Source organism: Protopterus annectens, chromosome 4.part0 (assembly GCF_019279795.1).
Source record: "Protopterus annectens isolate FY-2018-M chromosome 4.part0, PAN1.0, whole genome shotgun sequence".
NCBI lineage: Eukaryota > Metazoa > Chordata > Ceratodontiformes > Protopteridae > Protopterus > Protopterus annectens.
The window spans coordinates 1,455,855,935-1,455,874,067 of NC_056733.1; the positions used below are offsets into that span (position 1 = coordinate 1,455,855,935).

General features: G+C 43.6%; 1 protein-coding gene across 1 annotated transcript in view; it reads left to right on the forward strand.

Moving 5' to 3' along the window:
• Positions 1-18,133, forward strand: part of ZNF346 (zinc finger protein 346) — a 365,617-nt gene that overhangs the window by 17,083 nt on the left and 330,401 nt on the right. The window contains exon 3 of the mRNA XM_044069298.1: positions 11,279-11,386. Coding sequence (XP_043925233.1) covers positions 11,279-11,386 — 108 coding nt within the window. The remainder of the gene's footprint in view (positions 1-11,278; positions 11,387-18,133) is intronic.

The following is an 18,133-nucleotide window of genomic DNA, read 5'->3' on the forward strand; positions in this document are numbered from 1 at the left end:
TGTTTGTGAGGGCTAGTATGGATTCAGTAAGGCTATGCTGCATTTAGTGTAGGTGAGTGTTGGGGAGGGAGTACTGCTGGCAGTATTGTGTTTTTTTTTTCTTTTTTTTTTTTTTTTTTTTTGTGGAAGGCAGAAGGGTTTCTTTGTCTAGATACTGCTATAGTAATTTTGTCCTGTCTGTGTTTTTTTTAATTTCAAAGTTTTGCATATGTTTATAGTTTTGTCATTGAGCCATTTCTCCCAGGTCTTATCCCTAGTTCTTAACTGAGATCTTGTTTGGTTAGCCAGGGGGCATAATTGGATTTGTGGGGGGGGGGGTTAAGATGCCTTGGGATGCGTTAAGTTGAACTAACTATTCAACTGCAATTTTTTAGTGGTGCCCTTTTGCATTTTTTTGTATGTGATTTGGTGGTAAGTTTGTGTGTGTGTATTCAGTGTCCTAAGAATGTAAGTTGGAATATGGTCACTGAGGTTGTTTGGGAGGCAGCCAGTTTTTAGAGGAATTTGGCCTTTTTGTAAGAATCCAGCCCAGGACTGAATGTTTTGTTTACTCTAGTAAAGGTTTGGATTGTTTGGGAGAAACCATGTAGGTTACTGTGGTTAGTAAGAGTTTGAGAGTTACAGGAGGGCTAGTACACACTGGTGTCACATCCCATTATAATTGTTTCCTGAGGGAGGGATGTTGCTGTCCAGTTTAGGATGTGTTTGAGTAGTCAGATTGTTCTCAAGTGGTGGTATAGGCTCCCACCGTGTTCAGATGTTTAGTAAACAGTATTTCAGAGGTGTTAAAGTTTGGTATGGTTAGGTGTAAATTTTCTCTATTTGAGATTCTGTTTTTGAATAGAAAGGCGACACCGCACGAGTATATAGAACAAGGGTGGCATGCAAATCCGAGTTTTACTCATGATGTTTCTGAGATTACTTGGTAGTAAGTCGGTACCTTTTCTGGGAGGAGTTGATAATTGTTGGGGCTGGGTTTGAGGTTGAGGATCTAGATAGGTTGGATTGGTTTTGGGGGAGCCATGGTTGGGGTGAAGATGGCTTAAGTGCTGAAAAATGTCCTGTTTCACAATAGATGGCAAGACTGAGTTTCAGTCTAATGTTATGGGGTTAGATTTCAAAAGAAGTGGGGGTGGAAGGTATTTAAATGTTTTTTTTTGTTAATGTAGATGCTTCTGTTTTGGGAAATGCTATTGCACTTGTAACCATAGAGTAATCTCTATTGGCAGATCTGTACGGAGTTTGAGCTGGGCACCCTTCACCCATGGCTCTGTTGATAGCTGCTTACCTCCAATGTGTTCAAGTGTTGCTAGTTTGTGTCTGCTCTGATCTTTCATGTTGTGTTGTGCTCGTAAGAGTAAATCAGTTAGACAGTGGTCCAGATCTGTGACTGCGGAGGTATTGAGATCACATCTCATTGGGATCCATATTTTTACCTTTGTATTTCAGGGCATTCTGTTTCTGCTGTGCATCACACCATGCTGCCAACAATGGTGCAAATACTGCATAAACATTGCAACAGCAAAGTGCCTGTGTTTTTAAACCAGAGCACGATCTTGACAATTTGCTGCATGTGTGCATTTTTTTTTTATCCAAAGATTGGAAGCCCTCTGTGCGTGCCAAACTTAACAGACTTAGCCCACACCGCCTTATCTTCTGATGACCAGCAACACTGACAAGATGCAGAGTGAAGTGTCAGAATAGGGAGAAGTATGTGGTAAAAGAGGAGAGGAAGCTGTTAGTGTTTTACTCTCTTGCAACAGCCAGGTTTCCAAAGCTTTGGGAGCCCATCCCCTTCCTTTTTATATAGAGCATCTGAAGTGCTAACATTTTTCAGAGCTTTATTTTGCTACTTAAAACACTTTCCCTGTTATCTTGTCACTTGGCTGTTGGTCTTAAAGGGCTGGGCAGACAAGTTCTCGATGGAGAATGCCTTCCCACTTTATTACTGTTTTTGAGAGAAACTTTCATTTTTTTCTCTTTCTTGTAATATAAAAATTTGGGCTGGAATCAGGATGAAGCCAGGTCTAGTGTACCAGAGTGTTTAGCACTTTTTTCCCTTCAGTATTAAAATTGTCACAAGAAATTAGAGATGTCCTTCTATTCTCATGTTGCAGTATTCTGCATGAGGGATCCTCCCCCTGAGACCCACATGTTCAGCTTATATATGAAAGCTTGGCCTGGCTGCTGTGTGGTGACATCACACATAAGGACCATAAACGGTGGGCCATAAATGCGGCATCGGAGCACGCAGACCTCAACTTCTCTGCTGCCAGTCAAATGTAGGCTCGCTCATTCTCCACACCAGTGTCTTCATAAAGGTAAGTACTTCTTTAGAGGGACATTTTTATTCTAGTTGCTCTTTTGCTGATTCCATCTGTCATCTAGGAAGGGAAAACGCAAGTGTGGCTGTCAAATCCCATACTAAGACGGCCCCGACCTCCGCCTCTTTTGCTTAGGGTCTTCCCACAGCTACAAAGCATGTTAGTTTGCTAGTCGTTCATCCCTTAAACTGTGCACAGACCTCTCTCAGCTCTAAATTTTTGTGGAAACAGTCTGACTTGCTTTCGGTATGGAACGACGCTTGCTGTATTTGCTGATCCACTGAGAAAGCCAAAGTAGCAGGGCTGGAAAGTGCCTGTAGCTCCAGGTTCGGGCGTCAAGCCAGACCCCAATCTAGGGGCTGAGGTGTCTGGTTTGGTGACTTCGGCAGGTACCATTTCGCATGCCACCCTATTTCTCATTCCTGCACATATGCAGAGGTACTGGCAATGTCTGCTGCTGATGTGTGGGAGGAACCAGGTTTGGCTTATGGCAGCTTCCATTACTGAGGAAAGCTCTTCTAATCCTCTGGTGTTGTAGGATCCTAGGTCTACACCTTCTCAGCTGGGACCAGAGAGACGACTCAATAAGAGAAACAGAAGTCTAAACATTGTCTGCTCCTTCAGAAGGTATTACTGATTGGCAGGCATACTCTTGTCCTTTTTCCAGGCCTTTATGGCCCTTGGGCCCATTTCCTCACAGACTCCTAGTCTGCCAGCTTTAGAGTCCCAGGCCTGCTTCTTTAGCATCCTTGCCCCATCCACAGACACCTGAAGACTATTCATCTTCCTCTTCAAATGAATCCCTTTATATTCCTCAACAGGCTTCTCCCTTAGGATATCCTCCTGAAGAGGACACTCTAGAAGGTGATTCCCCACCTGAAGACCTCTCAGTTGGAGAAATTTCCAAAATGAGGGTGTACTTTAAATGGGATTCCACATAAATGACAAGTTCAAAAGAGACTTGAGCTTCTGCAGATAGAATCCACCTCCCCTTCAGCTATTCCTCCAATGATCCCATCCTACTTGGATGCATTTGCCACCGCTTCCAGAGCTCCAGTTTCTCAGCTGCCAACCCTAAAAAAAGACCATGACTTCCAAGTTTTTTTTTTTTTTTTTTTTACAATTCTCCAATTGTAATTGCTGTCTCTAGATAAACAGTCCAAGACTTGGGTGGCTTCTACCCTTTTATTAGCTGCGCAGGTTACTAGACACTCTGTAAAATGCAGCTATAGCTATGATGCTGCAGAAGCATCAGCCAGGTCAGCTACTTCAGCCTCGGTCCTCTGTACATATTCCTGGCTCGTGCTACAACCATTGTCTGATTTCAAAAGCACAATTATGGGTGCTCCTCTTGGCAATGGCTTCTCTTTGGAAAGCAGTCATCAGAACTGTTTAAAAACCTGCAGGACCTCAAACACCTTTGTTTTGCCAGAGTTTCATAGAAACTACCCTGCCAAACCCAAATTTGTCAGGAAGGCATCCACTTCACCTTCCACCAAACCCAGAAAAGGTGGCAGCCTTCCTCAGCCAGGCCCTACCGCCTCTCAAACTATTCCAATATTGCCTTTTCATGACCGCTCTAACAGTGCAGGTGTGTCAGACTCTTTAACACTCCAGCTTCCCCTTTCTGTCTTCCTCCGGCACCTGGGTCCTTTCAGTAGTGGAATATTTCATGTCCTGGAGGGAAAAACCTCTCCCAAAGGGTATCCTACACCTTCCAAAAGACCAAATCTCCTCCACAAGTCATTCAGGAGCTTGTCAGACTGGGTACAATTCAAAAGGTCCCTCCAAGAAGGGAAGGCGTAGGTTTTTTTAGACTTGGACCTTTCCTTTCTAAACTTTTTCCTCCATCTACCCACCTTCCACATGCTCCCTTCAGACACTTTTTTCATTGTTGGCCCCCAGTTCTCATCTGGCCACTTTAGACCCAAAGGATGCGCATCTTCACATTCCAATTGCCCATCGTATTGGAAATTATTGCGTTGTGCTGTGGACAAACCATTCACAAAATGTCTACGATCTCCTTATCCAGGCAGATCATCCAAATACTCTGAGGCACCTACAGTTCACCCTTTCGTGCCTCCTGGGTTGCAGAATAAGAACAAATTTGAAGGCCCCCCCACCACCACCACAGAAAAGGTTACATCTTTGACCACTTGCTTTCAGGACCTATTCCTATCTAGCTGCATTTCGGTCTGGGAGTTAGTACGCCTCTTGGGGTTTATGGCAATCATGCTTCCCATGTTGCTCCTAGCCAGGTTGCACATGAGAACTTAAGTGGTACCTGAAGAATGTTTGGTCCCAACATGACCACCCACTAAAGTTTAGTATACCATTCCTTCCATGTCTCAAAGATATTGTGGTAGATCCAGCAAATTCACCTGAACCCAGAATTGACCATTGCAACCACTCCGCTGGTTCAGCAGATTTACACAGATGCATTAGATCTGGGTTGGGAAGTAGCTCGGACCACTGAAGCTGTTCTGCACAAGGACTCCCTCTCCACAAGACTGGAGAGTGGATGCCATCTCATCAACGGCCGCATTTCGAAGTTTGATTTGTGGGATCACAGTACAGTGAAAATTGGGGTATTTGCCCTTTCCTCGTAGTGTGATGTCAGAGTTGGAGTATTTATTTAGAGCACCCCCCCCTTACAGCAAATATTTCAAAATGTGGCCGTTTCTATGTTTCGGCTGTACGATTACGTTATCCTTCAATAACGTAATATGAACCGTTCTCAATCTGCTGGAAAGGGATTTTTTTATGCACCCTCCCCTACAGAAAGTCATGCTGAAAATTCAGTAGGACAATCGGCACACTTTCCTTTCTCACAGAATGATGGTGAGACTGCTCCGTTCCTTCGATGTTCAGACAACTTAGATTTTACCTAGACAAGACTAAGAACAAAGTTAAACCAGTTTGTATATTTTCACCCCAGTGCACCAGGGAAAGCTGTATCCAAGCAAACCATCTTGGATTTCCAACACTTTCCTTTTGCTCACTCCACCGGGGCTTTGGCCTCCTCGGGGGCGTTTTCAAAAGGCTTGGATATAGTACTTTGCTCTAGAGGCAGCCACTTGGTCTTCCATCCATACTTTTACTAAACATTACAAGCTGGACTGTGTCTCCAGGGCTAGGGCAGGTTTTGTTAAAGCCATCCTACATGTATTCAGAGTTCCTCTTCCTCCACCTACCATAATACATGCTGTGTTTTGGTACTCTCCCTCATGTTTAGGATACTGCAACATGAGAATTGTGTAAAGTCTTGCCATAACCGGAGATGTCCTTCCATGTTGCAATATTCCTATTCGTCCCTCCTACTGCCATATACAACTTCTGCCGCCTCCTTTTCCCTCTCTGGATGGCATCCTGATCAGCTACCCTTAAACTATTGTCTGACTGGGGCATTCAGTTCTGAGTATGCAGACATCCGATTTGGTGCCCACTGTTTATGGTATCTGTGTGATGTCCCACGCACCATACAGCAGCCAGGCTAATCTTTTGTATATGGGCTGGACATTCGGGTTGCCTCTGGCAGAACTGCAACATGGAAGAGGAGGACATCTATGGTAATGCTAAGATTTTACACCACTATTCTTTCTCCACATACCTTTATTACTCATTACAAAGTGGATTTGGTCTCCAAAGGATGTCATTTGGTTCTGTGGTGCTCAGGAATATTCTTCCATAAGGCCTTCCAAGATGCAAGGTAGCTGAGGACGCTGTCCCGTAGGTAAAGTATAATTGAAAATTGACGAGACAAAGCCATTATGTACTATTTATCCTTGACACCTTGAGGAACGGACCTTAGTTTGGTTATTTGTTTCTTGATGTATGACTTTGGACAACACCCCTTCGATGGTTATAGTATTACCCTTTCAAGATCTTTCATTATAGCTGCGAACTCTATCCGAGGTAATTTTTGGAGTGGCATTCTTGGTAGGAACTTGACTTAGGAGTTTTTGGTTTGTGCAAACTGCAACGGCCAAGCTGTTCCGAGACAAGAGTCCCATAGGTCTAGGATAAATGAGTCGACATGGGTGGAATGTTATAGTGAGTATGTAACTTCGTTGCTCAGCTGTGTGGAAGGTGCCCTGAAGCTTTGGAAGCTGTCAGCTGGTCTATCCTTGGCAGGATATAACCCATACAGCTAAGGTTACTGTAGCAGTGATTGGTGTAACATTTACTGTTATGGTAAAGGTTTCTTGCACAACTTGTACTTTCTTGGCTTGTGTCCATGGCTAGAGGTACCTTTTCCTTGCATGTTCTTCATTTTAGCTTAAAGATTAAAGTTTCTGCGTGAAGAAAACTTTGTGCATAGTTTTAGTAAGGGAAGAAGTGGGATTGTGCATAGTTTTAGTAAGGGAAGTAGTGGGATTGCTCTTGGAGGTCTGGATTTCCGATTGATTTATTGGTTCATAGGTAGGTACTAGGCTGTTGGCCTTGGGGCCTGTACAAGCCTAGCCAAAAAGGTACCCTGGCTTATGCCACCCAAGAAAATTTTCCTGTGCCCCTGTGAAGCAGAGCCACAGAGGTGATCCCCGGGGTGAATTTCCTATCCAATCAAGATGTTTCTTGAGTGATAAGGAGCTTTGTTTGATATACATAGGTAGTTTGTTCCAGAATGTGAGTCACTGGGACAGGAATCTATCTCCAGCATCTTCTGTTTATTGTGGTGATAAGGTTTAGGTCCCCAAAAAAAATAATAAAATACTGTAAGTCTATTTCCCAGCTTTGCTATAATTAGTGTTCCAGATACAGATTTGCTGTATCCAGGACTGTGTTGGCTTCTGAGCCCCCCCCCCCCCCAAGCCTTTGTGTTGGAGGGAAGTTGCCTTATCATTGGGAGTGGTAAGCACTAGGTAACCTGCCTACTACATACGGAGTGGTTCTGGCCCAGAAATTGTAGTTATTGGCCGTTTGGGCAGGCTTTTTCATCTTTCAAATTTGAGTTGAAAACCTGCATTTGCAATTGTTTCTGTCCTGTAACTCATCTAGTACAGATGCAGATTCTTAGTTTTAGCACAAAATAAGCTACTAATTACACTAGCACTCAACCTTCATTACCTAGAGGAAAACCAGTTTTGTACTTTTTTTTCTCACTAGCTTAGAGAAAAACTGCTCTGAGTCTGGGCATCTTGAGGCAATGTAGAATTTCTCATGTAGACAACCCTCTCTTCCTACCACCCAACACTACAACCTGTGATAGATGCACTTATCTAGCCAAACTGGAGGTAAAGCTCTCTGCAACAAAGACTGAACTTGACAGTCAAGAGGAGAAACATTTGCACCACACTCATCAGTCTCACTAAATCTACACCACCAAAATCCACACATAGTAACCAAAAACATTCGCGGAGGCTCTTGGTAATCTAAGCAACAGAGACCTGAAAAGCAAGCATCCTCCATCCCCCAACACAACCCAAATGAGACGCAGCCCACAGACTCAGTTTGCCACTCAACCACAGCCACTAAGGCAAAACGTACCCAACACTAGTCATAGGTGATGATGGTCAGGCACACTGTCCCACTCACCAGGCTAAACAAGGTTACTGTCAGCTGCCAGGATCTACCACATAACTCTCACACTCTTGTCACTCCACAACAAGTACTAATATGACTGTCCTTGTCCATGTTGGTGTGAATGACCTGAGATGTACCTACCTGGACTACATGGAGAGACATGGAACAGCTCTCTGATCTTGTAGCCCAGGCAGGTATGACCCTAGCCCTGAGTAGCATTCTATTGCCCAGAATGATACTGCAGTAAATGGACAATGTGATTGACTTCAGTTGGTTCTGGTGTCATTCTAAGGTGGTCCAGTAACTTTGTTTGGGATAACGTGGTCGACGAACCATGATGCTTTATCACAGATGGTCTGCACCAGTCACCCCTGGTTTTCTGGATACTGGCTAAGGCTCTTGCCACCCCTAGTGCTTTTTAGGCAAGGTTCAAATGCTAAGTTCACCACCTTAGCAGGAACAGGCAAGCAAAATCTGAGGGTAATGCTACTCAATGATAGAAGTCTAAATCTCAAAATGCACTCACTCAAGGCACTCCTTTTAAAATGGAGAACATCAATATGTATACAGCAACTGAGACCTGGTTCAAGACTGCACTACCAGGCTGTAACTCATACCACACTTTTCGGCCATGTAACCTGGACTGAAACCCCAAGGGTGAGGTGTATCCATATTCATTAAGGAAATCCACAACTCCAGGCTAGTTGCTCAGCATAATGCATCCAAGGTTATCCAAGTGCAACTAACTCTGGGCAAAACTGCAATCCAAATTGTAGCTTGCTACAAATCCCCCCCCCCCCCCATCATACCCCAGGATTCCCTGTCCTCTTTTCTTGATTTACTGGAAAATATTGGGGTTCAACTAAACACCCTAATATTGAGCGACTTCAACTACCCCGCCATTAACTGGGAAAACTACTTGTGTATCAACTCATTAGCTCAACACTCAATTCATAAACTCAACTTATCCACACCCCCACCAGGGGCAACAGTATCCTAGACCTGGTCATTACCAACATGAGTGACTGGATATCCACATCCTGCCCTCCCCCCTCAAGGAAACTATGGTAAAAAAATTCTAAAGCCAGCTTCATGCTTCTTAAGATAGAAGTGGTGAACTTCATGAAATCCATGCAGATGGACAGTACAGTTACAACTGGAGAATCCTACACAAATGCACTCTAAGTACTTGAGTGCATGGATCGTGCTGTCCCAAACATAACCAAGATGCTAGCCTCCAAAAAAAAAAAAAGGAAGCCCATCTGGTGGTCCCCTGCCATAAACTGTACAATAGAAGGAAGAAACTTGCGTAAGAGTAAAATCCCATGAGTGGAGGAGCTCCGTGGTCAGCCTCAAGCTAAGATCCCTTCCTCCAAAACTAGCTACGAAAACAAAATCTCCACTAATTCTAAGGACCACCACAAAACATTCTATAGCTATGTAAAGAATCTCGACTGTAACACCCAGGTCTGCTCAGAGATAACAGCATGAAAATTACAGCACCAACTGAATTGCCAACATCTTGGCAGATAGGGGGCGGGGGTTAAAGTTGGCACTGAACCTAAGGGCCCATATCTATACAGGAAGAATGCAGAGTTCTGTAATCACAACTACGCAGGTGAAAGCTGCACTCTAAAGCCAAAAACACAGCATCCATGGGACAGGACAGCATCCCAGGCTGCGTTTTGCACAAACTGGCTCCCAACTTAAGCACCATGCATCCAGGCTTTGTGCCCAATGAATGGCGCACGTTAACAGTTATCCCGCTCCACGAAAGGGGAGCCACCACTGAACCTGGAAACTATTGCCCTACTAGCCTGACGAGCCTGGTCTGCAAGGCCATGGAACGTATCATCATGGAACTCGTTAAGATATTGGTAACCTCCAAACTCTGGATCCCACCCAGTTTGGTTTGTGAATGGCAGATCATGCCTCCTGAACCTGATCGACTTCTGTGGCAGTCATAAAGCCATAGATGAGGGTAAGGTGGTTCACACAGCTTATCTTGACCTCGCCAAGGCTTTTGACACCATCCCCCATTCTGGAATTGTAGCTAAAATCACTAAACTAGGTATAAATCCCTACGTCACAAAGCCTCCTTTAAAGACCTCATCAGGCAACCTCTCAAGCAAAGTTGGCAGTGCCATGATCACTCCCCAGGCTAGTGAAAGTGGATACCCTATACATACTAAATCTAGAGCAATTGATAAGTTTTCAGTCATACTCACAAATACTGTACCTGTGAACTATGTATGCTTTCTACTTGTGTTCTAAATTTTAGCTGTACACCACAAATCTTTTTACCTTTTATTTTTAAAATTCTTTGTTCTCTCCACTGTAACTGCTGCATACCACTGTAAAACGGGTCTCTTGTAATTTGTGTGTACTGATCATGTTTAAATAACTTTTTTTTCTTTGTGGAGCTTTTCTCCCCGTGCCTCTGAAAAAGGGCCTTTTCGGCTCACACCCCCAGATTTTTATGTTTATGTAGTTTTTGCTGCATTTTTTGGTTTGTTCCTCGTATATATAAAAAATGGTTTCAATTGGCATACAGCACAAACGGCAGTTGCTTTAATTGATACTTTGTAAATGTTTTTATTTCTGCCTTAATGGTCCCTGAAATCTATTTTCACTGGTTCCCAAAGTGTAAAAAGGTTAACCACTGGTCTGCCTATTTATGTATGTATGTATTTATTTTTTTTAAATACTCTCCATAACAAGGCTGTTCTGGACTGGGTCAAGGCCCACTCTTTCAAAAGCCTTTGATCCACCTATGGCTGTTTGCGAAGGGTGGATTAAGAATAATTCGTTTTTCTAGGTACAGGTCAGGCTTTAAGACCATTCTCCAGGGGCTCCTGGACTCTAATCCTTCCACCTCCCAAATTTAGTAAGCTGGAGTAATCTACACTTGTAGATCTGGCTGCTACAACAGGATTCGATATGATTACCGTAGTACAGTTGTATATGTAAAATAGTACAAGTTTGATCACTGCTGCAATAGCCACACCTTCCTTCTACCTCATTGTTTTTAATGCATTTTTATACCAGGTGTGGACATTTAAATTTTGTTGTTGCATTGTTCTTTTTAGGGCTCAGCCTCCCTGTCTCTGAAAGAGGGGCTTGGCTCCCAAGTAGGTAAAGCTACTGCAGCAGTGATCATTCGAACACTTACTTTTATGGTAAGTTTACTTGCAGAATTGCGTTTCTCTCTAATTGCCCTTAATGACATGTTTATAAATGATTACTTTCCGTTCAACTGTCTGTTAATGTAAATTCTTTTTACTTTTGGATTTTTAAACAAGCTGTGTAATGTGCAGATTTTAAATTTCTCCTTTCCTACTGTTTACCGCTGTTCTGTGGTTTTTGTTTCCTGATATATATGTATTAAGTCTGCTAGTATGTCTGAGTGTTATTTTCTTGTCCCTTTTTAGAGTAAGAAGCATGCAAATAAGTATCGTCGATACATGTCATTGCAAAGCTATCCAAAAACAGAGGATGCTGACTCACCTGTAACAAAGAAGGCAAAAAATACCAACACTGTAAGTTGATTCACATAAAGATTGATAAAATATGCTAGCTGACTGGCTACATTTAATGTCTATAGTCTATTTACCCTTGGCCCTCTGGCCTGGTTCAAGACTGAGAAGGCTTTATCGGCTGGCCCACTTTAACCAGTTAATGCATGATGAGGTAAATGTAATTGTTTGGGAATCAGTGTAGTGTATACCATGCTATGTATAATTTTGGTTTGTGACCTTCCGATGCTTCATTAGCTTGTCACTGATGTACTGCAGTCTGATACTATTTTGACTGTCTACTAGTTTGTAGATATCTGATCATTGGCTGCTTGTACTGAGGAGTTAGTGATGTTCTTCATCTCACATTGCTGCAGTCCTTACACTTGGGTAGTCCGCTGTCCTCGGTCGGCCCGAATATCAAAGTATAAGGCTGACGTCGGTCAAGGCGCATTTGACTGACATCAGGACGTCAGGGTACAAATGCGCATGACCGACGTCATATCCTCAGCCTTTTTTGCCGCATGGTCCGATGCAGAAGCAGTATTGCAAGTGCCGGTTGGCGTTCTGAAAGTTTTCGGAGTTTCAGACAGAGTCAAAGTTGGCTAAGTACCCCGTTGGGGAATATTTTAGTTTTTTCTTGCCTCAGTGATTTACCGGATGTCAGAAAAAGTGAAAAAGTGAATAATTGTATTTCTTGTGGGAAACAGATACCGCATAGAGACTATCATACTTTGTGTATTCCTTGTTTAGGGCCTGAGCACGACGTTGCTGGGTGTCGCTCTTGTGCTAGATTCAGTAAGCGCACTATAAAGAGGAGATTAGATTGTGCCAGGTTAGTCTTTGGGAAGCGGTGCAATTATAAAATGCAGTCGGATGCTCCGACGCCCGCTTCTTCGAAGAAGCGCAAGGACAAAGCAGTGAAGCCTAGGCTAGAAGAACCGTCCGTACCGGACGCCGGTTCTTTGGAGGTGTCGGTGGAGCCGGTGGTTCCACCGGAGGTTTCTTTGGGATCCCAGGGAGAGACCTTGTTATTGCAGGATGTGGCCTCTCAGGAGGCAGGTCAGGGTGATGGGGATTCTCAGGTTACTATACTCCCCTCCCTGCCTAGGGTGGTTAGGCCCTCTCCTTCTGTTTCTGTTTCCAAGGCTTCTCCTAGAGGCAGGCCAGGTTTAGCTTCAGTTGGTGTCACCCCTAGTTCTTCTGGAACTGTGCCCAAGAAGCATATGCTTAAAATGGCAGAAGATTTGATTACTTTGATTAGGGGTTCTTTGCCCCCTCCTGATAAGAGACCTAGGGTGGAGCCTGAGCTAAGGAGTTTTGAGCAGGCTTCGGAAGTTTCAGAGTCTTCGGCTGAATACTTGCAGGAGTACTCTCCTTATTCTGATTCTGATGTGGATGATTCTACTCCTTCTGCTTCTCCTCCTGAGGATTTTTCTTTTTCAGAAACTCTTCATTCCATGAGGGAGCATTTTAAGTGGGAAGGTCAGGACTTCTCTGATTCCAGGAAAAGGCTTAGGGAATTTTTGTTTTTACCCCAGCATAGGCCTTTGGCTATACCTCCTGTTTTGGATGTAGTGGAAGATGTTTTTACAGAGGCTTCTCTTAATCCTGATTCTTTGCCTCCTGCTCCTGTTAAACCGGATAGGTATTACAGGGTGCCTGAAGTTCATAAGTATCTTTTTAAGAGTCCTAAGGCAGACCCAGAAACTGTTAGCCAGGGGCCTAAAGGTGTTAAGGCTTCTGTTGTCAAGAATCCGGTTCCTGCAGATAAAGAAGCCAGGGCCTTGGATAGATGGGGAAAGAAAGTTTATACTTCTTCCACTCTAGCTATGAGGGCTTTGAATTGCCAGTTTCACGTGTTAAAATACCAAAACTATCTCCTTTCACAGTTGAAGTCTAAGGTTGATGCTCTGGCGGAAGGTATTGATTGTAAAGAGTTACAAGATTTAGTACATGTTTCTGAACAGGTGGGTAAGCATTCTTTGCAATGTGGTTTTGATGCTGTACAGGCCTCTTCTAGGGTGGCTGCCACTGGGTCAGTTCTTCGCAGGCACGCCTGGCTGAGGGATCAAAATTTATCTGACCATGTTAAAACAAGGATTTTAGATGCTCCTTTACAATCTGATGTGTTGTTTGGTTCTCCTGTTGAGGCAGTTTTAAAGAAAATGGAAGACGAGGCTAAGTCTATGCAGACTGTTAAAGATTTTTTGCAGGTTCAGCCTCCAAAGTTTAGTAGAAATTGGCCTGTTAAAGGGTGGACGTATCCTTCTTATGATTCCCAGTCTAGGGGTAGATCTAGATGTGGTAGGGGCAGAGCTCAGGGCTCTTTCAGGCCTAGAACAGGGAGTTCTCCTGCACAGTCTTCAGGTGAGGGCAGGGGTCAGTCCTTTCGTAAACAGACCCAATGACCTACCTTTTCAGCTGCCAGAGCCTTCTCGTCTGGCAGCACCTTTGGGAGGAAGGTTGGCACTTTTCAAAGAAAATTGGAGTTTAATTACCCAAGACAGATGGGTATTGGATATCATACACCACGGTTACAGGTTTTATTTCCATACCTTGCCTCCTTTCAGAGGCATGCCAGACGTTCCTCCTCAACAAAGAATAGAGGCTCACAAGCAAATTTCTCTGTTACTTCAACTAGGGGCCATACAGCCGGTCCCTATGCCAGAAGTGGGCCTAGGATTTTATTCTCGCCTGTTCCTAGTACCAAAGAAGGGGAACACGTGGAGACCAATTTTGCATTTATCTACCCTCAACACTTATCTGGACATTCCCAAGTTCAAAATGTTGACGTTAACAGCTTTTACCTCTGCTGGGCAAAGATCATTGGATGGTAACTTTGGATCTCAAGGAGGCTTACCTTCATGTTCCTATCAGACTAAGTTGCAGGAAGTATCTGCGTTTTCGAGCTGGGACTTCTCACCATCAGTTCTCTGCATTGCCCTTTGGCTTATCTACTGCGCCCAGCGTGTTTACAAAAGTTCTGGCTCCAGTGATAGCTTTCTTCAGGCTAAAAGGAATACAGATCTATCCTTATTTGGACGACTGCCTGATTCTGGCGCAAGGAAGGGAAGAGCTTCTTCATCATTTGGAATATGTGATAGCAGTGCTAAGATGCCTGGGGTATTCTGTGAACGAAATAAAGTCCAGTCTAGTACCCTCTCAGGACATGTGCTTTCTGGGTGTAAGACTGAATACAGCATCCCAGATGGCCTTTTTAACCCCGGACAAACAAAAGAATCTTTCCCTTTACTTCCATCAACTATCTCATCAGTCCGGGCTGACTGCAAGGACAGTCCTTCAAGCCTTAGGGTTCATGGCATCTTGTATTCTGGTGCTTCCCAATGCCAAACTGCATATGAGGAAGCTGCAATGGTATCTCAAAAATGTATGGACACAGCACTGCCAGGATCTGGACACTGTCATTCAAATAATACCTTGCATTCAAAAGGAATTTTTGTGGTGGGCTCAGGAATGTCACCTAAACAAGGGACTCTGTGACCCGGCCAGAGGCGAGTCAGATTTTAACGACAGATGCCTCAGACAAAGCTTGGGGAGCTCATCTAAAAAGTGGATACAAGACAAGTGGCCTGCCAGACTACAACATCTACATATCAACCTGAAGGAGATGTTAGCAGTCCAATTTGCATTAATAGCTTTCAAGGATTTACTTCTTCCAGGGCAGGTGTTGATTCTAACAGACAACACAACTGTCATGTGGTACATCAACAAGCAAGGGGGAACACATTCTTATCCTCTATGCAGGCAAGCAATGATTTTGTGGGAGACTGCTCTGTTTACAGCTCAATCTTCAGGCAAGGTTTCTGCCAGGAGCACAGAACTCCTTAGCAGATGTGTTGAGCAGGCAATTATGGATCCCCACAGTGGAAATTGGATCCTCATGTATTTCAGAAATTGACAGTGTCATGGGGAACTCCAGACATAGATCTGTTCGCTTCTCCACTAAACCATCAGCTGCCAAAGTATTGCACAAAAGGTTTCATCCCACAGCTTGGAAAGTGGATGCTCTTTCTTTCAATTGGAGCAATCTTCATGTGTATGCCTTTCCACCTCTGCCTCTCCTCCCAAAGGTACTTCTAAAGGTCAGACAGGACAAGCCAAGGATGATTTTAATAGCTCCAGATTGGCCTCGACAGCACTGGTACCCATTACTGAGAAGTCTGGTACGGAAGCCTCCATGGCCTTTGCCTTCGATTCCACACCTGTTGTCACAGGAGGACAGCCATTTGCTCAATGTCAAACTTCACTCTCTTCACCTAACAGCCTGGCATATTCTGTTTTGAACCATAGAGGGTCTCAACTTCCACAACAAGTTTTGAATGTGATTTTGGAAGCTAGAAGGCCTAGTACAAGGGAAGTGTACGCAGATAAATGGAATAGATTTTTATTTTGGAGTGCAGCAAAGGATTTTGATGTTTCTGAGCCTAATTTAAGTGTGGCTCTTCAATATCTTACTGAGTTACTGGACAGAGGTTTGTCCTTCTCTTCTATTAAGGTTCATGCTGCAGCAATTTCAGCTCACTATGAATGTGACCCTCCATTGTTTTCTCATCCTTTGTTCAAGCAATTTCTTAGAGGGGCAAAGAATATAAGACCCCACGTGAGCTCCTACTCCTGCTTGGGATCTCAATTTTGTGTTGGAGAAACTCACTCTACAACCTTTTGAGCCTGCAGCTACTTCTGAGTTGAAATATTTATCATGGAAGACTGCCTTTTTGTTGGCCATTACCTCTGCAAGAAGGGTTTCTGAATTACAGGCCCTTATGGCGGTTGAGCCTTTCTTGATTTTCCATAAGGATAGGGTATCTTTACGTACTAATCCTTCCTTTATGCCTAAGGTGGTTTCTAGTGTGGCTTTAAACCAAACTATTCATTTGCCTACTTTTTATGCAAATCCCCAAAATAAAGGGGAAAAGATTTTGCACACTTTAGATGTACACAGGCAGTTGCGATATTATTTGGACAGAACTAAAGGGTTCAGGCAGTCTCAGCAGTTTGTTTCTTTTGCTTTGAGTTCTCGGGGCAAGCCTGTGTCAAAACAAACTATTTCTAAGTGGATTGGGTTTTGCATTGCTTTCTGTTGTTCCCATCATGGCAAGGAGATTCCAGCTGGGATTAGGCCTCATTCCACTAGGGCTACTGCCACTTCGACAGCCTTTTTGAGGGGAGTGGCAACCAAGGATATTTTGGAGGCAGCTACTTGGAGTTCAGTGCATACTTTCTCTAGGCATTATCACCTACCACTTTACTCTAAATCCAGGGCTGGTTTTGCCACTGCTGTTTTGCAGGGCATTTTGGCAGCTCCTGCTTCCTTGTAGTTTGGCCATCCTCCCTCTGCTTTGGGATTCTACAAGGACTGCAGCAATGTGAGATGAAGAACATAGTACAGTTTTGTACCTACCATAAATGTTGATGTTCGAAGATCCACATTGCTGCAGTCCAATTTACCCTCCCTCCTTCCCCTCTGGAGTTAGAGGTGGTTGTGTGGGTTGGGTTGTAAATATTGTGTATATTGTATATATTGTACATATAATTAGTGCAAGGGTGTTTGGTTGTTTGCTGTCTTTTGGTTTTGACCTTTATTTTTAGGGTCTTCTGACATCTGGGGCAAGAAAAGACTGAGGATATGACGTTGGTCATGCGCATTTGTACCCTGATGTCCTGATGTCAGTCAAATGCGCCTTGACTGACGTCAGCCTTATACTTTGATATTCGGGCCGACCGAGGACAGCGGACTACCCAAGTGTAAGGACTGCAGCAATGTGGATCTTCGAACATCTACATTTATGGTAGGTACAAAGCTGTACTTTTTAACAATTGTAATAATTTCTGCCATTATTTAAGGAAATTGGCAGGTATTGTAGTAACTGACTACTGCACGTCAACTTTTGCACTCTGTGCGGTGTCCAGCCTGAAAAGCAAGTATTTTAACTCATTACTGTTTAAAAACTTTTAAACTGACATTAGTTCAACTGTGTGCCTCATGACTTAAGATGGTGGTGGTTTACTGCTAATGTGATGTAGTCACTTTAACATGTGCTCTTACTACAGAGTTTGCCTTAATGGCATTTGAAGATTGTAGACACAACAGTAGTGAAGGGATGTTGGAGAAAAATAAACTCCAGCCAGAGTAGCACTTTAAGCTTACTTTGATACCTTGAGTTCTTTTCATGTACCGGTGTCCACTGCCATTTCTATATAATGCATGCCATTGTTTTTTTGTATCTTAAGTAAGGATGTGCATTTGATGGCCTGCAAAATAGTTTTACAAACTAGTTTGTTGTGCAAGCCCAAGACTAGACAGGATAGTTGTCGGGTATTGTGAGTTGGATTATACTTTGAAAGATCCTTCTAAATGCATATGTAATTCAGTTTGACTCCTTTTGGGTGTGATAAGTATGTTGACGTGCATTAACATTTTATGTTTTCAGATTCTGCCTTTAATGGACTGTCTTTGAGGCAGTAAAATAACTGCCTTACTGTAACTATTTGGTTTCCTTCTCATGCAAGCTCGTATGCCTTCATTTCTATCCGCACCCCTCCCTGTCCCCCCAAGTCAGGAGCACATTAAATGCTGCCGAATTTACCCTGGGATGGGATACCCTCTGAGGGATAGTAGGATTGTGATTTGCTAGCATAGAAGATTAGCTTTTATGAATGTAAAGGCTATTGCCTATTAGGTGGCATTCATAATGGTTTGCCATAGAGTTAACCAGACTGACAGCTTTTAGAAGGTAAGGGACCTGG